This window comes from Muscardinus avellanarius (genome assembly GCF_963383645.1).
Source record: "Muscardinus avellanarius genome assembly, chromosome: 13".
Classification (NCBI taxonomy): domain Eukaryota; kingdom Metazoa; phylum Chordata; class Mammalia; order Rodentia; family Gliridae; genus Muscardinus; species Muscardinus avellanarius.
Genome location: NC_137799.1, coordinates 25,901,354 through 25,927,926, shown reverse-complemented (window position 1 = coordinate 25,927,926; position 26,573 = coordinate 25,901,354). Strand labels below are relative to the sequence as shown.

General features: G+C 46.8%; 2 protein-coding genes across 5 annotated transcripts in view; both read left to right on the top strand.

Annotated features, from left to right (window-relative positions):
• Positions 1-1,478: 1,478 nt before the first annotated feature.
• Positions 1,479-26,573, top strand: part of PALM2AKAP2 (PALM2 and AKAP2 fusion) — a gene marked incomplete at both ends in the record, with an annotated part of 364,538 nt that continues 339,443 nt past the window's right edge. For all 4 annotated transcript variants that reach the window (XM_080709073.1, XM_080709072.1, XM_080709077.1 and 1 more), the window contains one exon: positions 1,479-1,523. In XM_080709073.1, the coding sequence (XP_080565199.1) occupies positions 1,479-1,523 (45 nt within the window). The remainder of the gene's footprint in view (positions 1,524-26,573) is intronic.
• On the top strand, positions 19,311-19,559 carry LOC308272322 (cytochrome c oxidase subunit NDUFA4-like; the record flags this gene model as incomplete). Its single annotated transcript, XM_080709078.1, has 1 exon — positions 19,311-19,559. One exon carries the CDS (start codon positions 19,311-19,313, stop codon positions 19,557-19,559), a length of 249 nt encoding a protein of 82 aa, XP_080565204.1.

The following is a 26,573-nucleotide window of genomic DNA, read 5'->3' as shown; positions in this document are numbered from 1 at the left end:
TCATCTTTACTATTCTCATTTCTTTAGCTCTGTGAAGCAGGTGATGTGTAGATATGTGGCCGAACCCTTATTTTTCTATTCTGAAGATCAGATCTTTCCAATTGGACATTTCTAAAGGGTGCCTATGCCCTTTTCCTTCCCTGTCTCCTCTTCCCTCATTTCTTTAAAAATTGTATTGTGGTTAAATATATGTAATATTTACTCGTTTAACGTGTGTGTGTGTGTGTGTGTGTGTGTGTGTGTGTGTGTGTGTTGCTAGGGATTGAACTCAGAGGCACTGGACCCCTAGCTACACCCTCAGGCCTATTTTATTTTATTTGGCGGTACTGGGGATAGAACCCAGGGGCATTCTACCTTCAAGCTACACCCCCAGCCCTATTTTTTATTCTTTTTATTTTGAAACAGGGTCTCCCTGAGTTGCAAAGGGCCTCACTAAGTAGCTGAGGCTGGCTGTGAACCGCGATTCCCCTGTCTCAGCCTCCCAAATGCTGAGATTACAAGCGTGGGCCACCACGCCCGGTTTATTTTTATTTTGAAACAGGGTCTTGCTAGGTTGGTGAGAGAGCACCTCTGTGAAGTAAGTGTTGTGATCCCCGCCCCCCCCCCTCAGGAAACTGAGGTTCATAGTGGTTGAGTTGCCCAAGGTATTCCAGCTAAGTAGCTGAGCCCCGCCTGGCCGGGCACCCAGAATGACAAACTCTAGGCTAAGACATATTTGGCCTCCCCAGAGGGTGGCCCCTTTGGAGACAGCCCCTGCCTTCAGCTGGCTTGATGCTTGAGGACCCTACAGCCTACAGCCTGTGGGCGAGGCTGCCCTTCCGAGCTGGAAACGGCCCCACCTGGCGCCCCAGCACTCGGTGGCCGCAGCCCGCACGCCAGGGCACGTGCCAGCTCCGCATCCAGCCAGAGGCCCCGCCACGGCATTCGCCCCGCGGAGGCGCCACCTCGGTCGGCTCGGCCCCGGCGCGCACGGTCCCCGGAGGCGCCGCCGTGCGCCCTAGAGGCTCTCCAGCCGCGCCCAGGTGCCCCTCGCGCGCGCGGCCCGCGATGCGAGCGCCCGATCTTGGGGCGTCCCCTGCCCGCCTGCAGACACCCAAGCCCGAGCCGGGGCCGCGGGTCCCGCACACCCCAGGGGCGGAGCGAGGCGCCGAGACGTCAGGGCGGAGAGCGAGCCGCCCTCCCCGCGGCTGCCCGCGGCCCACGTCCCCGGCTGGCGGCCGGCGGCGGCGACCCGAGATGCAGTCAGTGGCGGCGCTGGGGCGCAGCCAGGCGGCCGCGCGGACGGGGGCCAGGGGCTGAGCCCCGGAGCGAGCAGCCAGCGTGCGCACAGCGCAGCTCGGCAGCGCCGGCCCGGCCGCCTCGCCCTCCCCAGCCGGGTTCTAGCCCAGCCCCCGGGTGCCCATCAGTTTCCTCGAGTGACTACAGCGTGTGTTCTGTTTTTCTTTCTTCTCTCCCCTGCCTGTGTGCCCTTCTCCAGGATGGCAGAGGCGGAATTGCACAAGCAGCGGCTGCAAGCCATAGCAGTAAGTCCACTTTTATTTTATTTTCTTGCTCTATTGTCTGGGGTGGACGGGGGTCCCCGAAGGCTCCGGGGTGAGCCAGCACGGTAGCCGCAGGCGGTGTGTGCCGGGGTAAAAGTCTGTCCAGGCTCAGCAACGCTGCCTTTTCCTGTGCAGGTCCATGGATCTGAACCTTCTGGTCTGTGTTTTGAACTGGGGGTTGGAACCTGGAAGATTGACTTACAGATAAGATGCTCACTGTTGGGCTTTGGGGACAGACTAAACGGGGTGTGTGCGTGTTTGAGGGGGGGGACATCTCCTGGGATATTATCACACAGTGCTCAGGAGCTATGCTGGAGAGGGGAGAGACCCGTGGCTTGAGGGGGGCCTGCTTTCCTCTGCGGAAGCTGTTGGCCTGTTAATTGGAAAACCAGAAGCCAGCTTCTGGGCCAGCCAGCCACGCGGTAGAACCGCCTCCCAGAACCTAATAGCGTTCACCTTCTCGATTTGATATTGACAAGGGCCCCAGCACAGCCCACCACCCGGGAGGGGTCCGGGGACGTCTTACAACTGTTTCCTGGAATTAATATTCCAGAGGAGCCTCTTCCTCACGGGTGTGGATTATTTGAAATCCTTCAGCATACAAAGGAGCAACTGCTTTTTGGCAAAGTTCATATGCACTTTTAGAAAAGTATACCCATGTTCTTGTTGGGTACAAAAAAAAAAAAAAAAAAAACTCTGAGTCTGCTTAGATTTGAGAAGACTTGCCAGAGTGTTGCCAATGATCCACAGATGTGGTAGTTTTACTTGGAGCCACCACAGCTGGATTATATATTTCCTTTGCGGATGAGGGAATGATTACGGCTGCTATTTGAAATAATAACAATTAAAAGAGAAGGTCTGTTAACGGATCAGCATAAAAGAATCTCCAGGCATTCTTCTACCTAGGTTTTTTTTTTTTTTTTTTTTAAATCCAAAAGTTCCCTGGAAACATTAGGAATTGGTTGGAGAAATACTGTGTAATGTTTTGGAAGCCAAGTATATGAAAGTGTTTTCTAGTGTGTTCTCCATGGCTCCAAGAAACTCCTTTCTTAAACTCTTCCAATCCGAAAGGTCCTGGAGATTTTGCCCCTGTTTTGGGGCAGTGGTGAACGTGGTCCCGCACGTGGTCCTCAGACCTAGGAAAGCCGTTCCGACCTTTCCCTTCCCCGTTCCCCTTGCGTGTGCACCTTGATGCTTGAACGAGGTTGTCGGTGGCTTCTGCAGTGAGTTGGCAAGGCGGTGCAGCAGTATGTCGTGAGATTGATAAGAATGGAGATATTCAGTCATCGGTGCCATGGAGCTGGTGGGTGTTTTGTGTAAACTGGATAATAGGCTGCTTTAACTGTCCACCAAGTGGCTGCTCCAGAGAACACTCAGTTACTCCCATGGGCCGCCACTCGCCCTCTCCAACAGTTGTCACATTTTCTGTCTTTGCACGACCAGCTTCCCCGGATGCCTGAGGGACAGCTGAACCCCATGAAAGGCCCCACTTTCTCAACACAGAGCCTGTAGCAACCAACACTGGGGACACTCCTTCCAAATGGAGCAAGGACTCCCAGCAGAGGCCAAGCTGATTTTCTAGAGACATCTAGGCAATCTTTGGGAATTCTGTGTGAGAATGGGAGAAGATAAATACCCACGGGTGCCTATGCACTTGTGGAATTGAAGTTGCCCCAGGGCCCTGAACGGCTACTGATGATCTCCACAAATGTGTCAACAGTAGTAAACATATATATTGTCAGTGCAGATTTTCTAACAGTGACATCACTGTGTATATGAGAGAGAAAGAGAGAGGGGGAATTAAGAAACCAAGGGCTGCAGGAGGGGGGACCTGTGGCTACCTCAGTAGAGGCCTTTACTCTGCACTTTGGGTGCCCACGCTCCAGATTCTGCAAGCCCTACCTCTCTCCATCACCTTTCTAGAATTCTCAGGGACCCCGAGGAGTCCCACCCACCCCAGCTGCCCCAAGACCTAGCAGGCCTAAAGTCTCTCGGGAGATGTGAGAGAAGAAGAGAATGGGTGCTCACATCCTCACCTGATTGGGTTCTTGGGTCCTGGGCAGTCTCGAGTCTGGACCTCTGTTCCTTTATCTGAATGTGGGCTGTAAGTTCCACCTCCTGGGTTGGTGGAAGGGCTGGTGAGGATGGAGAAGTACCTGGCTACCAAACTTATCCATTCTATAGGCGCTCGAGAAGTAGAGACTTATTTGAATTATTCTTCCTGCTATTTGTTGCTGCCCGTAGCTGGTGCTGTTGGTGCTGGGACAGAGCCCTCAGCTTCTGTCACCTCTGCTGCCTCCTGGTCCCATGGAGCTCAGAAGCAGCATCTCTGAAGTACAAAGAATATAGACAGCCCTCCCCCTCCCTTTCCCAGCCTTCCTTCAACTCAGCCCGAAGGCCAGAGCCCAGGCCTGAATCACTTCTGGCTCAGGCAGGAGCGGGGTTGACTGGAGGCTTCATTCATCTCTTAGTTCAGTGTGTGCTTGGTATCTACAGAGCACCCCCTCTGGGAGGGGACCGGTTACAATCAAAAGACAATGTCCCCAAATTTCAGCTACCAGGGGAAGATTTCAGCCTTGGCATGCTTAGTTTTAGTTTAGTTTTTATTTTTCTTCTTTTTTACTGGAGATTGAATCCAGTGAGCTACACTCCCAGTCCTATTTCATTTTTTTTTTTTTTTTGTTTTGAAAGAGGGTCTCGCTAAGCTGCTGAGTGCTTTGCTAAGTTGCTAAAATGTGATCCTTCTGTTTCAGCCTCCCAAGAACAGAGATTATAGGCATGTGCCACCATGCCTGGCTCATGCTCAGTTTTTGAAAGGACAGATGCCCTATGACAGGAGTATTTGTCACACGGTCATCTGAGGCATTTATTCCCCCTCCAAGGAATTAAATACTTAGAAACTACAGCACCTTAACTGAATCTTCCAGTTGAATCCAGAACGTAATTAATGAGAAAAGATGACTTTCACCCTATTTCCTGCCCAACCAAGAGCAAGTTCATGATTGACAGCTATCTCTACTCCTGTCCCACATCACTAGGGGCACTCCCAGATATAAATTTAGAATATACAAAATGTCTTTGTCACAGAAAGAGTATGAATGGTGATTCCAGGGAGTAATAGCAACAAGGCCATTTGTTAAACAATATACATTCAGCAAGGCACTGTGAAAGGTACTTTTTTTTTTTTAAACCTGAAGTCATGCATAGTCTACTGGAGGAAATAGAAAACCACATTAACAGTGGCTGTACAGGAGCCGGGTTCAGTGGCACATGCTTGTAATTCTCAGTACTTGGAAGGCTGAGATAAAAGTATTGCAGGTTAGAGGCCAGCCTCAGCAATTTAGTAAGGCTCTCAGCAACTTAGACTCTGTTTCAAAATAAAAACTAAAATAGAGACAGGGAGGGGGAGTAGCTGAAAGGTAGAATGCCCCTGGGTTCAATCTCCCAATACCACACACACAAAAAAAATTGCTGTACAGTGCAAGGAGGGAGGATCATCCCTGTGCACACACACGGAACATGTAAAACAATCTCCAGGAGCCATGGGACACTTCTCAAAGACGAGACATTTGATCAAGTCTGAAGATTGGGCTAAATAACACAGAAACTAACACCGTATCTTCCCCACTTACCGGAGGACGTTTATTTCTTTGCTGTTTGTTATTTATTTGGAACAGTTAGTGTGGGGAAAAGGAAAGGCAAAAGCAGGCAGAAGCTGATGGTGCACTCCGTAGCAAGAGTGGAATGCTTCTTATTTCTTTGTACACATTATCTCACTTAATCCTAACCACAAGCATAGGAGGCAGACTCTGTTCTGGTTTATAGATGGGAAAGTTATGAAAGGGACCCAGCCACTAAACAGATACTGTCAAAGCTAGGATTTGAGCCCACGCCACAGGCCACTGGAGCCTGTGTTTTGACTACTGCCCTGAACCACCACCCAGGACAGCGCCAGCTTACACTTTTCCCATGAGCACACTGTCCAGGTGGTTTCACCACCTCAGTGGGAGCCCAGGAGACAGCTGCAGATTGACTTCAGAGCACTGGGAAGGCTCTAGATGAAACAGGAGGCCTACATCATTTTGAGCCCCTTCCAAGGCTGGGTTCAGTATAAGGAAATATTCAACATAAACTGTAACCAAGTGAATAACGTTGTCTTGGAGAAGGAGCCCTTGCCTCTCAATGGAAGCCAACTTTGGGGGAGTGTGTTGTTATGTCTACACATTCAAAGGGAAGATAATTTTGCTTGGGCTCGAGTGAGAATACCTAAATGTTGCAGAGGTCATCCTGGGTAAAAGTCCTAAGAGTCACCCATGTGGGCAAGGCCTCAGAATGGTAACAGGGGCCAATGTGTGTGTGCATTTATAGGTGCTGGAATATGGTATGCTAATATAACCTACACTTCTTCCTGAAATAACATTCCCTTTAGGGAATTTTGTCATTTATTAAGAACCCACAAGTGTATCGAGGTCCTTTGTAACTCAGTGAGACCCTGTTTCAAAACTAAAGACTAAAAAATAGGGCTGGGGGTGTCGCTCGGAGGTACAATGCCCTTGGGTTCCATCCCCAGTACCACACACACACAAAAAAAGAACCCACAAGTGGCATAATAAAAATGAGCTTTTGCATTGGTACTACTGTAAAACTTATACAAGACTTGCACCTGCTTTCTTTATTCTGAGGTGCGTCAGGCAGGCCTCATTATCTTCATTTTTATGGCCAAGCATTCAGAGGTGTCCAAGCTCATGCAGTGAGATGCAGAACCATCTAAAGTTCCAGTCCCTCCTGACTCCAAGTTCCTTGTGACGGTGGCACATCCAGCCTTAGCAAGTGTTATGGTTAGATATAGAATATTCTCTGAAGAGCTCATGTATTGATGTTCAGAGTTGATATGATTAAACCATAGGGGTTATAATCTCATCAGTGGGTAAATCCATTGTAATGGATTTACTGAGTGGTAACTGAGGCAGGTGGAGTGTGTGGCTGGAGAAAGTAGAACACTGGGAGTGTGAGTGTGGCCTTAAGGACTGTGCTTTCTTTTTTTTTGAATCCTCTGGCTTGTTTGTTGCTTCTGGTCCCCATCATGTGAGAGCAGAGCATCAGCACTCTCTCTCTCTCTCTCCCTCTCTCTCTCTCTCTCTCTCTCTCTCTCTCTCTCTCTCCCTCTCTCTCTCTCTCTCTCCTTCCTGCCACCATGCCCCGAGTTCTGCAAAGCCGGCCTGACATGGACTAGCCCTGAAATTTCCAAAAACTGTGAGCAAATGCATCTTCCTTCCTCTAAGTTGTGAGGTCAGTTGTTTGAGATTACAGCAGTAAGAATGTTGACTGAGACAGCATGGTGCTCTGAGGTGGGCTGCACCTGCCATTGGATCCTTCTGAGCTAATGTCCTCTGGCTGGGAGAAGAAGGGTGAACTTATGGGTATGTGGATCTGGATGTGCCTTTATGGAATCTTCCCTCTTTGAGATTTTGTTTTGGGTCTGTCTCTTGAAATTCTCACCCAATGGGTGGAGTATGTGGGTTTATGGCTCCCCAGTTTCTGTTCTCTGTCCTGAGTAGTCCTGTGTATAGGTAGTTGACTTAGGCTGGCTATGCCCTGGGCTTCCAGAGAAATATTTATTTACTTTTCCTTGGATTTATCTTTCCATGCCTTCTCTTTCCTTGAAGTGGTAAGCTCTTGAGTTATAGGGTTGAAATGAGAGCCTGGGGGCCCAGGAGGCTACAAGCCTGATATTGATCTGTGTCATTGAAGTTGGCCTTCCTCAGATGGGTACAAGTCCTTTCTACAGTTTACATATGATTAAGCCCAGCACCCCAAGTCATAGAGAGCTCCTCAAAAAGGTTAGAATCCCAAACCCAAGTCATATATAACAAACACGGTGATCACAAAGTAACCATCCCTATATGTGTCACTTGTGGACATGTATCATGGTTGTGGAGCTGACAAAGGGCTGGAGGATTAACGGTGCCGGCTGCTTATCTGTTATCTACTTTCATCTCAGAGACATGGCTGATACTCTGCTTCTAAACTTTCATGTTAAGGCCTAAAAAATAATTTGCTAGGGATTTGGCACTGAGGAGTGTTTTGCCCTGAGTTTTCAGGGCAGCTCAATGGATAGGTGACATGTGGGGCCATCTCAGGGTCATTTCTGGGTCTGGGAGTGCCAAGGCAACCTTACACAAGCATGTGTAAGGGTCAAACACCTCTCTGGCCACTTATACCTCAGAGCATTTTAGGCTTTAGCCTCTTGGGACAAAGAACAGCTGCTCTGGCAAACTTAAAGTACCCTGAGAAACACAGCAATTATAATTTTTATTAAAATGTCATTATCTAAAATGCCAAGCAAAGCCAGGCATGGCGACACATGCTTGTAATCCTGGTACTTGGGAGGCTGAGACTGGAGGATCATGGTTTGCCGCTAGCCTCAGCTATGTAGTGAGGCCTTCTGCAACTTAGTGAGACCTTGTTTCAAAATAAAGAATAAAAAATAGGTCAAGGGGTGTAGCTTGGAGGTAGAATGTCCCTGGGTTCCATCTCTAGTCCCCCCCCTCCAAAAAAAAGTCAAGCAGAGGAAGTTGTGGACCATAATTTTTCAATATCTGAGGGAAAAGCAGAGCTCAGGACTTCTACTTTTTATGAGGGCTGCCCAATACTTTTGAGACTTTGAACTACTCATATTTCATCACTGATCCCTTTGGGCATGTTGATCAACTTGCTTGGCAGTAAGAGTTGGTCATTACGTGGCATGACCTTGGCCGAGACAGCAAATGGGCATTGGTGCATGGAGACAGTGATTCCCAAATCCCTCAGTGTCTTACACAACCTGACATTGTAGATATGAGCATAGATTTTGTGTCACGAAGCCTGGGCTCAAGTCCTGGCCTTTTCATTAGTATCCGTATGTCATTGTTCCTTGGTTTCCTAATTTGTAAGATGGGTATAATGTGATACTACCCACTTCATGGAATCATTATGAGGGTTGTTTGAGAGATTTCATGAGAAATACTCAGAGTGGGTATTCACTGAGCACTCAAAGAACTTTTCTATTTATAATAAGCAAATAGCTGGATGTGGTGATACATGCCTGTAATACCAGGACCTGGGAGACTGAGACAGGAGGATTGCAGGTTTGACAGCCTCAGCAACTCGGTGAGACCCTCAGCAGTTACCCAGTACCAATGATAATAATAGTGATGATGGTAATAATAAGCAAAATAAGCAGCTCATAACACATGCATCTTTGAATAGAAAATGGAACACCAAGGGAGAAAGCTGAATTGTATTAACTTTGACATTTATGACAAGTAGGAAATTTCAGATGAATATAGTAACTACTGAGGGTTTTTATTTTATGAGGATAGTAATGATGACGATGATGATGATGATGATGATGATGATAAGACCATTTGTAATGAAAAGGAGTTGGAAACTTAATAGGCTCTGGGGGCCAGGATACAAGTGAGGGACACAAACAGTGGAAAGTACAAGGCCCTGAAAAGTGGATGCCACTTCTTGGTTAATATGCAGTTAATTCATGTGTGTGAGAACATGGGTAACATGGGTCCTGTGTTACTACATCAACTAATTTTCAAGTGAAGCCAGATACCCAGTTTTTAAATGTAGGATCTCCCATTTACAAAAAAAAAAATCAATTAGTTTTAAAACGTTCAAGATTCTTTTTGTACAGGTAGACATTTTGTGACCTCTCCATGTAGTCGAGCTTTGACCTTTGCCATATGCTTTCCATATGCATCGACTCCTTTAGATTTCATAAGGAACTGTGTAGTAGTGCGAACAGCGTCCCCTGAGCCTTTCATAATGTTGCAAAATTAGGCTGCATTTTCACTGGGACTTTGTGGGCTTGGCATCAGAAGGTTTGGATTATTGGAAAAATAGTGGCCCCTTTGCTATATCTTTCTGTACTAAATGATTATTGTAATCACTGATGCTGTTGCAACTCAGAATATATCTAGGTAGGTGAATGCTTTCTCAGTGTACAGAGGAATCTAAGACAGTCAGTACTATGAGACATAGAATTCCTGTTATTACAGAAGAGTCTTTAAAAGTATTTATGTAAGGTATGCAAACCGGACATGCAAATAGGAACCTATCTCATGTGAGTCAGAATGTTTGCAGTAATCTTGATTTATGATCAGCTTCAAATATTAGACAATATAGGGAGAACCTGCTGGCATCAGCGCTTATAATAACAGCAACAGCCACTTTTTTTTTTTTTTGGAGGGGAGGCAGATATGGTATAGAACAACACTTCACAAACTTTTTAGAAATCACCTGGGAGGCCCTTTAAAATACATATTGCTGGCCCACACTCCCAGAGGCCCTAATTCAGTAGACCTAAGGAAGGGGCCTGATAATATGCATTTCTAACAAGTTTCCAGATGCAGTTGCTATTCCTGGAAACACACTTTTGAGAACCACACGTAAAGTGGTAGATGATGAATAAGAAAGAGAGACCATGGCCTGGGTCTTGATAAGTATCATATGCCTGTTGTGATACCTAGGAGCTTGTGTGGTGTGTACATTTTGAAGAGCTGTGTTGGAATAAAAAACCAAATTCAGTCTTATTAGCAAGAACTCAAACCAGCCTAGTCCCAAAGTGATGCAGATATATTCTTCTCACACCAGGTGGCTGATCAAGAGGAAGTCATGCTTTAATCTATTTAAATAAAATGAAATTTCAGCCGGGCGTGGTGGCGCACGCTTGTCATCCCCGCGCTTGGGAGGTGGAGACAGGAGGATCACACAGGTTCGAAGCCAGCCACGTGGCTTAAGGGACCCTGTTTCCAAATCAAAAAAGTATAAAAGATAGGTCTGGGAGTATATCCCGGAAGTAGAAGGGTTTCCAGGAACCCCAGTAACACCACATAAAAAATAAATAAATAAAATGATCTTTCTGTCTCTTGATCACTTGAAGACACCTGTGGGGAGCATTTTCATGGGATTGGCTGAGCAGGTTGGGAGGATTTGCCTAGGATTGGCTGAGCAGGTTGGGAGGATTTGCCTAGGATTGGCTGAGCAGGTTGGGAGGATTTGCCTAGGATTGGCTGAGCAGGTTGGGAGGATTTGCCTAGGATTGGCTGAGCAGGTTAGAGAAGGTTTGCTTAGGATGGCTGACCCAGTCTAGGGGCTCCAGAATTTCCTTTGAGAAGCCTTAGGGGGCAGCTCAGTGAGATCAGTTGTGCAGTCAAGAGGATGCCCATCAGGACCACGGAAGCTCCCTTGAGGGAGATGTGCCAGGCTAGGATGGTGCTACAGACGGACAGTCCCAGTGCAGATCAGCCAGTCAAGCCCAGTGGTGCCTTCTCCACCCTGCAGGTGCTGGTACCCAGTACGGCTGCTTCCCCTGCAGCCAGCTCTCATAGGATGCCAGCAGGAGCGGCGACTGATGTTCATCGACTTACTGATGGTTAATGATTCTCCTAAGCCTGTCTGTGTGTACACAAGTATAGCCTGTCATTGACATCTCCAAAGGGTCTTTATTCTCCCAAGGATGTCAAGCAAGTTTCCCTCATTCTTATTTGTGGCAGCTATTGTTGGAGTCAAGGCTTCATTTTTGGAAGGATTCAGCCTCACCCAGTCTCATATTTGTCTTAAATTACAAAGCACAGAAGCCGCACTGTACTAGATGAGGCCTCAGAGAACAAGGACAAATTGTGGGTAACAGGCCACACAGCACAGAGAACTTTGTGGAGGAAAGGTCGTTCCTGAGCGCTCTGGGCTCAGGAGAATACCACACAGCGGAGACCTGTTTCTGCCAGGAAATGCCAGGAGAAGCAGAGGTTGGTGTAGGGTGGGGTATGTCTGAGCTACATGTGTCCTTGGCTAATTATTCTCTTGATATCTTTTAGTAGTCTCATGTTGAGTTTAAATGTTCATAAGAGCTTCTGGGCATGATGGTTGCATACCTGTAATTCCAGTAGTTGGGAGGCTGAGACAGGAGGATTGCAGGTTGAAGGCCAGCCTCAGCAACTTAATGAAACCCTGTTTCAAAAGAAACAATAGTAAAGAGGTATGAGGGTCTATCTCAGAGGTAGAATGCCTCTGGATTCAATCCTAAATACTAAAAATAAAGTTTATAAGAAGATTATTGAACACACACACACACACACACAGGATGAGACAGAGAGAGAGAGAGAGAGAGAGAGAGAGAGAGAGAGAGAGAGAGAGAGAGAGAAGAGGGAGAACTGTAGCATACATTAAAAATAGTTTCGAGGCTGGACATGATGGCTCAAGCTTGTAATCCCAGCATTCAGGAGGTGGAGACTGGAGGATTGTGGTTTGCGGACAGCCTCAACTACTTAACAAGGCCCTTTGCAACTCTATGAGACCTGTTTCAAAAAAATTAAAAAGACTAAAAAATAAAATAGGACTGGGGTTGTAGCTTGGAGGTAGAGGTAGAATGCCCCTGGGTTCCATCCCTAGTACTGCAAAAAAAAAAAAAAAAAAAAAAAAATATATATATATATATATATATATATATATATATATATATATATATGCTGAGAGTGCTTATAATTTCCGAGAGTGCTTATAATTTCAGCATTTGGGAGGCTGAGACAGGAGGATCATGGGTCATGGACAGCCTCAGCTACTACTTAGTAAGGTTGTTTGCAACTCAGTGAGACCCTGTTTTAAAATAAAGAATTAAAAATCAGGCTGGGGATATAGCTTGAAGGTAGAATGTCCATGGGGTCCAGCCCCAGAACAAACAAACAAAAAAATAATTGGGTTCAGAGTTAGGGGTGTAGCTCAGTGGTAAAGCATTTGCCAGGGTTCAACCCCTGCCCCCCATGTATATAATTACATATTGGGTTAGTCTTTCACCCTAATATCATTGCTTCTGCAGCAGCATCTAAGCTTAGCCAGAAGAAAGGAGTGGAGAAGCTGCTGCCTTCCCTTGCCTAACATGGAAAGGGAAAGTAAAGCTACCCACGCCCCCTGGCTATAGATCTGAAAGCTCCAGGCAGACCCCAGAACTCTGTCCATCATCCCCTGCCACAGCCAGTCCCATTGCCCTGCGGGCTCTCAGCTCTCGACATTTTGTGCACAACCAAATATTTTTAAGGCATGTGGAAAATCTGCCCTTACTGTTTTGCTGAGAGAATAAAAAAAATTAAAAAAAATTTTTTTTCCCGGTTTACTTACTATTCTAGGTGGGTGGGATTTTTTTCTTCTCTGCTAAATTATAACCAGTCATCTCAGTATTCCCTTTATTTTTAAATTTGGGACTGAAACTTAAAACTTTGAGGGTTACCCAAAAATGTTATTCTTAAGAGAAAAACATGCTCAAGAAAACTTAACCCCTTGGGGGGTAGGCAGGGGATTTTTCCTCCCTGCCTCCCAGTGCTCACGGTGCCAGCTGTGAGGCCAGTAGATACCAGGTGGAGGCTTCAGGATTGGGGTAGCTGTGATAGTGTGTGTGTCCAGCATGTGTGATACTGCGGCTAGGAGCTAAGGAGTCAGGGCAGTGGCTCCCCCAGGCTCCTGATTGGTCGGCCTCTGGCTGGCAACACCTGCTGCCTCTAATGGAGTGGAATTGCTTTGTAAATTTCCTTCTTGCGCTGGAAGGGTGAGACATATCTGAACAGCTCAAGGCTACAGGAGTGACTCTGCCCCTCCGCAGTGGGTGGTTATCTAGGAGAGTAACACTCCCACCTGCTGTGGGCCCCCCCACCCCATCCTCTCTTCCAGGTGGTGTGTGCTGTGGTTTGGATATGGGAATCCGCTCCCCAACCCTCAACAATCTCCTATGTTGTCAATATGGCAATGTTCAAAGTGAAACACTTGAATCAAGAAGCTCCGATCTTCTCATTAGATTAATCCATTGATGGGTTAAAAATTTGAGTGGGCTTAGTGGGTGGTAACTGTAGGCAGGTGGGACATGGCTGGAGGAACCAGGTCACTGGCTATATGACCTGGGACTATATCTGTCCTGGGTCTGCCTCTCTCCTCTCCCCTCTCTCCTCTCCCCTCTCCCCTCTCTCTCTCCTCTCCCCTCTCCCCTCTCTCCTCTCCCCTCTCTCCTCTCTCCTCTCTCCCCTCTCCTCTCTCCTCTCCCCTCTCCCCTCTCTCTCTCCTCTCTCCCCTCTCCCCTCTCCCCTCTTTCTCTCTCCTCTCTCCTTTCTCCTTTCTCCTCTCTCCTCTCCCCTCTCTCCTCCTCTCCTTTCTCCTCTCTCCTCTCCCCTCCCCCCCCCTCCTCTCCTCTCTCCTCTCTCCCCTCTCCTCTCTCTCTCCTCTCTCCCCTCTCCTCTCTCTCTCCTCTCTCCTCTCTCCTCTCCTCTCTCCTCTCCCCTCTCCCCTCTCTCTCTCCCCTCTCCCCTCTCCCCTCTCCCCTCTCCCCTCTCCCCTCTCCCCTCTTTCTCTCTCCTCTCTCCTCTCTCCTTTCTCCTTTCTCCTCTCTCCTCTCCCCTCTCTCCTCTCTCTCTCCCTCCTCTCTCCTCCTCTCCTTTCTCCTCTCTCCTCTCCCCTCCCCCCCCTCTCCTCTCCTCTCTCCTCTCTCCCCTCTCCTCTCTCCTCTCTCTCTCCTCTCTCCTCTCTCCTCTCCTCTCTCTCTCTCTGCTTCCCAGCTTCAGTGACCTGAGCAGCTTTCCTCTGAAGCCCACCGACCCTGGATTGGATCCTCTGAAACTAGGCTCACAAAACAAGCCTTTTCTTTCCTCCTCTAAGTGTTTCTTCTCAAGCATTTTGGTCACAGCGACCAAAAGATGAGAGCACAGCATGCAAGCAGCCTTGTCCATGAACATTGAAATCCAAGCACCCGGCTCCCAAATCTAGTGCTGATGCTGGAAGTCAAGTAAAACCACAGAACTCCTGGATACAACAATAGGCGGCAAGAATGTGGTCAGAGTGGGAGAGGAGGTCCTGGAGGCTGGATGTAGCATACACTCTCTTATCCTTCCAACAACTAGAAACAGGCCTCTGGTCGCCTGATCATTCCTATCCCCATTCACAGTGAGAGTGAACTGTGTCAGACTGGTATCGCATCTGAGGCTGGAGAGTGAAGAGAAAGTATTGGTTTTGAAAACAGGAACGAGGAGGCAAAGGTGAAAGCAATTTCAGTTCCTCAGTCCCCCCCTTCCCCCCTCCCCAGCATCATCTCTGTCTTGGCACGTCTCTGCTGCTGCCTCTGGCAAATTCCATTTCTCCATCCCCCTCCCTGAGCAGAGAAACGCTGGAAACAGCCTAGCTTGGCAGTGTGTGTGTGTGTGTGTGGGGGCTTTTCCAGGCTGCCCCCCAAAAAGTGGGTCATCTCCCGTATGGGACACAGAGCACCCTAAAGTTGCAGAAAAAGTTGAGCCAAAGATGGCCCTTTCTTCTTCTTATAGCTTCTTTTAAGGGGATGGAGGGAAGGCCTCCCATTTCTTGGGAGTGTCTATGTGGCAGATACCTTATGGAATGCCTTACATTAGGGAGCAAACCCTAAGACATGTGCCAGTGTCAGGGTGGCCTGGCTGAGCTTTTGGGGACTGTAGTGAATGAGAGAGATCAGGCTGCTGAGGGGGCAACTGGGGGCAATCCCAGATCTACCTGATGGGACTTTGTGGGGATCTAAGCCCAGAATCTTCTACCTTTTCAAGAGAACCTGGACATCCAGCTTTTGAAGAAAATCTGTTGCTGTTTAAAGGTTCACAGTGATTTGAACACCGTGGAGTAGTTCATACCAGACACAACCAGATTTGAACACAGGGTGGCCCCCTCCTGTTCCCTGCCCCCAGCGGTCTCTCCCTCAGCTCAGGCAATCCATTTTCCACTTGCGCCTTTCAGAATAAATTTTATGTAATTGTAAAACGAATAATACGTAGGGGTGGGGAGGTGTTACAGCTTGGAGCTAAGTGAGGTGTAGCTACTACGCTTGGGTTTATTGGGCACATTGGCGGGAGGGGCCTTTCAGGAGCCCACTGTTAAAGAAGCGAGGTCCCTCTAAGATCTGGACCCTCTAAGAAAGAGGCCCACAGGCTGGGGGCAGAGTCAAGGCTTCTAGGAAATGATCGCCTTATCCAGAAGGCTGCAAGAACTCTGTAAGGTGTAAACACTGCCAACACTCTTTAAAATAAAAACAATATAATGAACAGAGCGCAAAACTGACTTCTTAAATGTCAATCTTGGTATCAATGTTTTTTTTTTTTTTTTTACACATGCATAGATTTGTGTCACCACCAGCATATTCAGGATACAGAACAGTTCCATCATCCTCCAAAAACATTCCCCCCAGGAAGCACTGTTTTTTTTTTTTTTAACTGTCAAACACTGAAATGTAAGTAGTTCTGCTTGGCCAAACTTTGTACCCCCCACTTTGAGGGCTCTAAAAATCAGGAGTGGGAGAGTTGACTAAAACAGGAAACTGACTGGTCTGGAGCACCCCATGACCATGTAACAAGTTTTTGCTTCTCCCTAATAAATACCTAAGTGCCTCACCTGGCTCATCTTTTTACCATCTCCCACGAGGGATGTCACATTAAGCAACTGAAGACAGAGGATGCACAGTCATTTATGAGATATACTTAGAGTATACCTTACTTTAAAAAAAAACAACTTTTTGTTTCTCTGAAATACACATTTAGCTGGATAAATCATCCCCTTTGCATACAAATACCATCCTTACAATGAAATTCAGAGCCTACTTCTTGGAATTGGTGATGTAGCTCAGTGGTAGAGCATTTGCTTAGTATGCACAGGGCCCTGGGTTTAATCCTTAGCACTACGATCGATCACTCAGTTGATCAGAGACCCAGAATCATCATCATCATCATCATCATCATCATCATCCTCCTCCTCCTCCCCCTCCTCCCCCTCCCCCTTTTTATGTTTTTGGGGATTGAACTCAGGGGTATTATACTTCTGAACTACACCCCTACTACACACTGTACCTGTGATCTACCTGTCAGCCTCTCAAGTACTGAGATGACAGGTATGCACCACCACACCCAGCTAGAACCCAGTTCTAAGCCTGTGCTTTGGTTTTGAGAGTGAAGATACCTTTTGATTTTCAACAGAGTGCTTTGTAGGGCAATAGGACGTGCGGTGGAAGGGTGATGGTGCTGCTTCAGCATGTTAATGTGTTTTATAAAACGAAATATTTTGTGGCTGACTAGTCATATCCTTTCTGGAGAATGGGAAATGGTTTGTGTGTGTTTGAGCAGAAAAAGACAACTGGGTTTGAGAAGTCAGTGCATTTCCTAGTTCCCCTCCAGCTCTCTTCTCAGGCCCAACATTTGAATAACATAAAACTGCAAAGACTAAACAAGGAGATTGTTCACATGGGGTGAGTTTAAAAATACCATTGGAATGTTGGCCTCTGTCAGGCCGCAGACCTTGCCCTGCGTGGAGCAGCACAGTACCTTGCGGTGTGTGTGTGTGGAGTGAATCACGTGGTCACAACCACAGGGGTCCCATCCTGGGCACTGTGGTAGAGGGTGCTATGAGGATTAATTTATTTGTCGTGTGTGTGTGTGTGTGTGTGTGTGTGTGTGTGTGTGTGTTTCAATATCTCATTTTACTGTTGTGATTTTATAATCACAATGAGTCAAGAAGGAAAATCAATATTAGATAGCAGCTTCAGAATGAAGATTGAATGAAAATAGCAGTTTTTTTTTTTTTTTAATCTAGACCAGGGACTAGCAAACTATAGCCCAATGGCCAAATCTGGAAAACAGCCTCTTTTTATAAGGCTTGTGAGCAAAGCATGGTATTCATATTTAAATGATTTTTAGAAAATTTAAAAAAGTATTTCATTGAGGTGAAATATTAGCACATACATGCAATCCTGGTACTTGGGAAGCTGAGATAGGAGGACTACAGGTTTGAGGCCAGCTTCAGCAACTTAGTGAGGCCCTGTTTCTTTTAATTTTTTATTTTATGGTACTGGGGATTGAATTCAGGAGCATTCTGCTCTGAACTGTACACCAGCCCAATTTTTTTTATTATTTATTTTGAAACAGAGTCTCACTCAGTTGTGGAGGGCCTCACTTAGTTGCCGAGGCTGGCGTTGAACCTGTGATCTTCCTGTCTCAGCCTCCCAAGTATTGGGATTACAAGCATATACCACCACACCCAGCTAGAGACCCTGTTTCAAAATTAAAAAAAAAAAAAAATCGGGTTGAGGGCGTAGCTTAGAGATAGAATATCCCTGGGATTAATCTCCAGTACCAAAAAGAAAAGAAAGAAAAAAAGAAAGGAATATTTTGTGACCCTTGAAAATTCTATGAAATATGCATTTTAGTGCCCATAAATAAAGCTTTGTTGGAACACAGTCCTGCCTCTTCATTTCTGTGTTGTCTGTGGCTGCGTTTGGGCTGTGCCAGCAGAACTGAGTCATCGTAGTACAAACCATATGGTCCGCAAGGCGTAAAGTATTTACTATCTGACCGTCTACAGAAAAACCGTGCTGACCCTGCTCCCTGGGTAGCACATCTATGGTTGTTTGTGATGAAGCCTCCAAGAATCTTTTAGCTGAAGAAATAACTGATGTCTCATTGCTGGCGGGCCAGAACAAAAGAGCATCTCAGACATCCCTTTTGCTCTTTCCCGGCACCACGAGGAGAGACTTATATTTATTGAAGAGCGTGGCTGCTATAGAATTTTCCCATTATATTCTCACTACCTAAGCCCACTGTGTGTTGTTTTCTCTTGAAAACCATAAAATCTGATGTCTAAGAGGGAATGGTTTGGCCCATCTAAAAATAAGTCAATGCACTTAGAAACATTTTTTTTTTTTTTTCCCAATTGACAAGGGCTGAGTGTAGAAAGAAAACACTGCAGATTTTCTGGGTGAATTTTCTTTCTTCCCTGGAGTTTTCCGGAACCCTTACTTTCTTCTTAAGGGTAAAATGTCAGACTGGAGGTCAGAGAACACACCAGTCACATTCCCTGAGATGAGCAAAGGGCTGGTGAGGACGGAGTGGTTTCCAGCCAGCCTGCCCTGTGGGTCATCAGCCCCTCATGGAGGGTCTAATACCTCCTGGAACCCGTGGAGCCAATGCCTTGGTTCATAAATAAAGTGATCACCGGGTCAAAACTGCTGGTGGCCAGTGGTAGCAGGGTCAGCCCTGGGCTTGCCCAAACCATCAGATTCTGCTTTTCTGCCCCTTCCTTTTTCTAACCCAGAAAAGCCTGTAATTTTGAGTGTGATCTTCCTGGACATTTCCACAGAAACTTTGGTGCTCTAGTAATATTTTCAAATTGCCCAAGGTTTGGGGAAACACCAGAGCTATCATTGTGAAATCAGGTTAAAGAAAATTATTAATACGGGGACTTGGGCCGGCCATGTGAACGTGTTTGAGTGAGCAGTGTACACATGGTGGCTTCCTCTACAGATGAATGGCTTTTGCTTCAGTTGCCTGTATACCCTTGGCCCTGAAGTTCTCTGTCTTAGCTATATCCTAAGAAGCTACTTACAGAATGGGAAGCCAACCATGAAGTTTTCTACCAGCGGCACTATTGATAGTTGGATCAGATAATTCTCTGCTGGGGGTGTGGGATATACTACCCTGTGGACTGTAGGGTGTTTCGTAGCATCCCTGGTCTCTATTAATTAGATGCCAGCAGCATCTCCTGTTCATCACCATGGCAATCACAAAGGACCCTGGACATTGCCAAGTATTCCCTGGGTGACAATATAATCCCTTTTAAGAATCGTTGATGAGCTGGGTGACTTTGGAAGTCCGCTTAGCTTGGGCGCAGTGGTGCTTAGTCTCCGGCCTGTTGTATTTGTTCACATTTCTTTTTGGACCTTAGGCCTCTGCTGCAAGCATGATCCGCCAGATCCTAGGTCAGGCCAAGAAGCATCCAAGCTCGATCCCCCTCTTTGTCTTTATCGGAGCAGGAGGTACAGGAGCAGCACTGTATGTGTTGCATTTGGCATTGTTCAATCCAGATGTCAGTTGGAACAGGAAGAATAACCCAGAGCCCTGGAACAAGCTGGGTCCCAGTGGTCAATACAAGTTATACTCAGTGAATGTGGATTACAGCAAACTGAAGAAAGAATGTCCAGACTTCTAAATGAGATATTTCACTATAAAGCTGCTTAGAATGAAGGCCTTTCTGAAGCTATCCGCACAATTTCCCACTTAACCTGGAAATAGGCCTTTAAATGCATGAAAGCATGTTGATTTGTTGGAGTTTATCACACTGATTAATAAACCTCTGAAACTTAAAAAAAAATCATTGATGAGGTATAACATAAAGATTCCTGATCATTGTGCTTCCCATATTTTCACCATTAGGGATTGATTCCTTAAAATGTTCACGTTTATTTTATTTTATTTTTTATTTTTTTATTTTTTATTTTGGTGGTACTGGGGGTGGAACCCAGAGACTTTCTACTTCCGGGCTATACTCTCAGACCTATTTTGTATTTTATTTGGAAACAGGGTCTCACTAAGTTGCTGAGAGCCTCACTAAGCAGCTGAGGCTGGCTTCGAACCTGCGCGATCCTCCTGTCTCAGCCTCCCAAGAGCGGGGATTACAAGCGTGCGCCACCACGCCCGGCAAGTGTTCACGTTTATTATTAAAGACATTCCTTTAAACCTTGGAGGGTGTTTTGTTTCCCAAAGTCCTCCATGAGAATGCCAGTTTCTCAGATAGGCAGTGGCCACCTGTTGTGTTGTCTTGGGCAGGCGTTTGAGGCTGCATTTTGGGGTCGAGGAAGGAACACCAGATGGATTGGAGCTGGCTGCCCTGGGTGGACGATGGCAGAGTGGTCAGGGATGGGAAACGAGCCTCCTTACCTGACATCACTGCAGAGATTCCTTTCATTGGGCCTCATCCTGGTGCTGTAACTTAGCTCTCAGTTGCCAGGGGCCTGCTTACATGAGGCTCTGGTAGCCCTGTGTATTTTTAGGTCAATTTTTGAAAGGTACCTAAATCCCCCAGTGCCGTATGGGCTCATGGAGATGCTGCAGTCTATTTGATAGGAATAGGAGCAGAGAATCTCACTTCCATCCTTTTCCCTCATGTGCAGTGTATTGTTGTCTCAGAGTCCTGGAGGCTGGAGGTCTGCAGTTGAGGCTTTGGCAGGGCTGGTTTCTCCCGAGGGCTGTGAGGAAGGGATCCGTGCCAGGCCCCTCTTCTGGCTCCTAGAAGGCCACTTCCCTCTTCACATCTTCCTTCTGTGCATCTGTCTCTGTGTACAAATTTCCCCTTTTTATCAGGACAGCAGTCATTTTAGGTCCTGTTCTAATGATATAATTGTGACATGATGACCTCTGTAGAGACCATCTTCTCCAAGCCAGGCTCCTTTCCTGCAATCCCATTATGTGGTTGGCAGGTTTGCAGTCAGCCTGAGCAGCATAGTGAGGACCTCCAGAACTTAGTGAGACCCTGTTTCAAAAAATAATAGCCAGGAGTGGTGGTACGCACTTGTAATCCCAGCATTTGGGAGGCTGAGACAGGAGGATCACACATGGTTTGTAGATGGCTTCAGATACTTAGGGAGGCCCTTTGCAACTCAGTGAGACCCTGTTGCAAAATGAAGAATTAAAAAAAAAAAAAAAAAAAACAGGGCTGGGGGTGTAGCCTGGGGGTAGAGTGCCCCTGGGTTCTATTCCCAGTACTGCTAATAAAACAAAACAAAAAAAAAAATTTTTTTTTTTTAAATAGGCTGGGTGTGTAGCTCAGAGGTGGAATGCTCCTGGACCAAGTAACATAAAGGAGGGGGAGGGGAGAGTAAGGAGAGGGAGAAGAAAAAATCTCCAAGTCTGGTTACTTTTCTGAAGAACTGGGAGAGAGGATTCCACAGTTGAACCTGTAATGGAATCCCTTTGTGTTGCAGGTGGTCTCTGAGTCTCACAGTAATGGCTGTTGGTATCCTACTTAGTTTTTGGCTATGGCAGTGGACACTGGTCCCCAAGGGAAATGATGAGGACATGTGGGGGAGCACCCAGCAGGTGCCATTAGCCTCACACCTTGGCCCTGTTTCACAGCACCCTCAATTCTCATAGCCCTGTCTCTGGGAGTGTAAAAGCAGGGCAGCATTTCACGCTCAGGTGTTACCAATGTTACACGTCCCCTCATCCCCTCTCCACCAGCAGAGGGGCTGTGAGCTGCCCACAGTGCTCAGGAGGACTGGCCACCCTGTGCTGTGCTGTCTGGGCTTGGGGCCCTGGGTGCTCCCCTGCTCACCCTCAGGCATGAAGCAAAGGCTGCCCTTGAGGCCAGGCTGTCTGCCGTTAACTGCCTCTCACTTCCCCAAACTTGAGTACCAGTGCGCAGGACAGGTGTTATTTTCTGCAGAGAGAGCAGGAGCTCGGATGGGCGGTGGGTCCCAGCTCATACACACACGCAGGCTGGAGCCCGCGCCCTGCATGCTCTGGACCAGCTCTTTCGGCTGCACCAGTCTCTGTCTCTTCATTGTGTCTCCTGGTCCCTGCCACTGGAGCCCCAGGCGCTCACCCATCCTCTTGCTTTGTTTCAGGGCCCCAATCTGGGTCCTTCCGGCCCTTCCTGGGAGGGCAAAAGGTCCCTTCGCCTGGTGGAGTGGGGTATTGTCTTTTCTCAGCCAGGTGTGGGCCACAGGAAGAATGTGGGCTTGTTACGAGGTGGATGACAGAGCAGGGTAGTGCCAGAAAAGGACCTGAAGTCCTTTCTGTGTAGCTGGAGCCTGCTGGTAAACAAAGCCAGAAGGTCGGGGTACTAGTCGCAGAGGACCAGGGTGCCATGCAGGGGCTGAGACTCTCAGCTGTGGGTGGCAGGGAACTTCTGGAGACGCGTGGGTTCTCAGGGGCTGCTTGTGGCAAAGTGGAGCCAGGATGAGATGGGAGCTGCTCCATCACAGCCAGTGCTGGAATATTCCAAAAGGCTGCTGGGTGCATCTCCCTGCTTCATATGCAGTGATCACCTTCAGCTCTTTTTCTTTTTTCTGCAGTACTGGGGATTGAACTGGGTGTCTTACCACTGAACTATATCGCCAGCTCTTATAATTTTTATTTTGAGTCAGGGTCTTGCTATGTTTCCCTGGCTGTCCTTGAACTTGCAATCCTCCTGCCTCAGACTCCTGAATCACTGGGATTGCAGGTGCACACCACCATGCCCAGTCAACCTTTAGCTCTTAAAACCATTCACATCATTCTCTGTGTACTGACTTGGGCTGAGGACCTTCCAGCCGTTGGAGAGGCAATTTAAGAGTTGGAAGGTGGAGGCTATTTCTAGACAATGTGATATCCTTTTCAACTTCCAGAGGAGGCTGGGCAGAAAGGAGTGACTCAGCCTGTGTGCTTATTTTTAGGAAAATCTCTGGATTGGGTCTGGAGACTCTCAGCTTCCCTGTTGCCTGTCAGTGCCTTGTGCTCATGGGGAAGGGATTGGCAGGCAGAAATGCTGTATGTATCATTAACTGATTTTTACCAGCACCTCCCACATACCAGCCAGCACCAGGTGTGTGGCTAGGAAGGGAAGATGGGGAATCATCATAAACAAACCAGTAAATCAGAGGATCACATGTCAGGACATTTACCTCTGAGGACTAAGGTTGGTGCAAAAAAATTGATATAATTGAGTGTTCCTGTTACTGGGCACTTAATATGTAACTACGCATTATGATAAATGTTTTTTGTTTCATTTCATGGCAACATTGATTCCCTGTTAGAGGTATTGTTATTGCTCTTTTAATAAGTGAGGAGTAACTTCAGGAGGTTAAGCACAGGTCTAAAACTGGGAACAGGAGCCCAGATTTGAACTGTATGAGCATGCGGACAACTCGTGCAGACTTGGCAAACAGATGGCTCACTTGCGGCCACCCTTGGTTCCCGTGAATCACTCTTTGATATTGGGAGAATTTCCTCCTCAGCTCAGATTTCGGCCTCAGGATCCTTCTCCACACAGTGCTGTAGGTGGCCACTACTATCAGATGAGCAAGGGCATTCCTACTTGATACAAAGTCTCTGTCATCTTAGCTTTATCTTTCTATTTGCTGAAGATAGAATCTTCATATCTACAAAGGCTCTTTGTGGGTGTGGCTACTGATTCCTATAGATCTATTTATTTTGGTTTCTATAGATCTATTTATTTTGTTTTTTGTGGTACTAGGTATTGAACCCAGAGCCATTCTACCTCTGAGCTACACTCCCAGCCCTATTTTATTTTTATTTCAAAATAGAGTCTTGCCTGGCTGATGAGAGTCTCATTGCTTGATGAGGCTGTCCTTGAACCTGTGATCTTTTTGTCTCTGCTTCCCAAGTACTAGGATTATAGGTGTATGCTTGATCTATTTTCAATCATTTATTTCTTAAGCACATGTAAGAGATGGAGGACCCAGTACAGTTTTATTGTTTTATTTGTCTTTTCTAATAGTTGGAGACGTTGTATTCTTTAATACAAATTCTTTAATAGAAAATTAAAGAAATAGAAATTAAAGATATAGAAATTTCTTTAACAGAAAATCCTAACTGCCCCGGAGGGAGGAATGGTATTTTAGGACCCCAGTTCTTGATACCACAGTCAGCTGAGGTGTTGGTGTCTGTAATGAGTGGGAGACAGGCAGGAGTTGTAACAACTTGGGCCCTTTAAAGCAGTAAAGCTTTGCCGGGCGTGGTGGCGCACGCTTGTAATCCCCGCGCTTGGGAGGCGGAGACAGGAGGATCGCGCAGTTTCGAAGCCAGCCACGCTGGCTTAAGAGACCCTGTTTCAAACAACAACAACAACAACAACAACAACAACAACAACAACAACACCCTATAAAATAGGTTTGGGAGTGTAGCCCGGAGGTAGAAGGGCTTCCAGAAATCCCAGTACCACCAAAAAAAAAAAAAAAGCAGTAAAGCTTTCAAGTAGCCCTGTCTGACTAATTACACAGGGTGGTGAGGTGAGACTGGGGAGCTGATGGGAAGGCTAAGACCACAAAGTGATGATGGGGCCGACTCTGGGGGGACAGGCAGAGCTGCAGCGTCCATGTAAGCCGTCATCTCGGCGGGTAAGCTGGTTGTCCAGAATGTCCCGCAACATTTGGGGTTGTGGCCTGACATGAAAGGAGTTCCTTAAAAGCATGCTCAGAAAAGAGAATGGGGAAGACATTCCCCAGGATGGTGGTGAAGGGGAAACCTAGGGTCCGGCCTTGCAGCAGAATGCGATAGTAACTAGTCCCGGGGGAAGTCCATGGCCAAGGTCTAACCCTGGAACGCTGGGAAACAGTACTAGAAACAGTACTACCGTGTTGCTTACAGGCACCAAAGCTGCCATGACTTCTTCACATTCCAGATAACTGAGTGGAAGCAGAGTTGAACAGGTGGGATGGGTGAATAATATCACATATCAATCACCACATAGGGTGCATCCAATACAAATAAAATCCTTTTGCTTTACTTAAAAAAGTAAAGAAAGGTAAGCTCAAGCCAGAGACCTTGGGAAGCCTATTAACAGGGAGCACAGCTTCGGCCATTTACCTGGGTTACAGAGCCAGGGCTCCAGCCCCGAGATCGGTGTGGGGAGTATATGGCGAGGCTCCCTCTGGACGCTAGTAATCAGAACTAAGGCCAGAGACCAAACCGGAGCTGGACCAGCTGCCCAGGTGTTGACATGGGATGGCATTGTGCACATGCATGTTCGTAGGGCAGGAACCTACATTTATTTACATGCTTTTTTGTGGTACTAAGGATTGAAATGAGGAGCATTCTACCTCCTATCTATACCCTTGGCCTTATTTTTTATTCTTTATTTTGAAATAGGATCTCACTAAGTTGCAGAGGGCCTCACTACGTAGCTGAGGCTGGCTGCGAACCTGCAATCCTCCTGTCTCAGCCTCCCAAGTACTGGGATTACAAGTGTGCACCACTATACCCAGCTTATTTACATACTTTTATGAGATGTTAGGGTTAGTGAATTAACCTGGGATAGTGCTTGGCTTATAGGAAAGGTCCAAAAATGGATGTTATGATAAGAAGTTGGGCCAGTAAGCAGCTTCTATCTCACAAAGCCTTCCTCTAAACTGACAAAAGTGGCCATTGGGAGAGATGGCACTCCCTAAATGAACCAGAGTTGCTGATGATTGGGTCATGTGTGACTGATCTGCTGGGCACCCCAGCCCCAATGAGAAGGTAAAATCACTTTTTAATTGCCTTACTGGAAGTGATTGGCATTGCTTCCTCTCCTGGTTGGGAGAATCAGCCATGAGGTCATACCTAGGTACAAAGGCAGCTGGGCGATATGGTGTCTGACTACTAAAGGTGGCTTCCAGGGGTGCCGTGTCCTACAGGAGGAAGCACACACGTGTGGGTGGATCATTAGCTTTTTCTTCCACGTCAGTTCTTTGTGACAAGGTCCCCAGCACAAAAGCAGACACCTCCCAACAGACCAGTGTGCACCCAACAGGAAATGTAGGGCTCCAGGTCTTTCCAACACAGAAGCCAATCTTTGAGCTTCATCAGTTAAGAATTATCATTAAGTGTGATTACAACTTCCATAAAAAGGAGGAACCAGAATCAAAGTAGCCCATTCTTTCCAGCTTGCTTATTATTTATTTCCAATAACAAATCTTCAGGGAAATAAAGGTAAAACACCACTACATTAAAATGTACACAGTAACTGTAATATCCACTGTCATTTCAATGGCTGACAGTGGTGAAAAAATATAAAAGCATATCATAGAATTAGGACCTGTAATAATTGTCACCATGCACTATTGGTATAGACACTTCACACAATTCTTTGGTTTGTGACATTCCATGATAACACATGCTCATGGGCAGATGGCCAGGTATTAGTACTTTGATCTGGTAGACTCTGCCTGACCATTTGAATCATAATCATAACTCCAGCAGCAGCCCTCTGTTGAAAAGCACCCTCTACTTGTTGAATTTGTGCCACTGAGGAGCCTTATGTCTGGGTGTGTGTTATGTAAACTCAGGCCCCCTCAAAATCATCCCAGCTTGAAAGAGGAGTACCTTGGAGATGGTTTTACCTTCCCTCCTGAAATGCTGGTGGTTTGGCAAGCAGTGATTGGAGATCTAGAAGACTCCAAAAGCTCTGCAACAGATACGTCCCACTGCATGCTCTCATCAGCTCAAACCTGACGTGAGTGCTCAG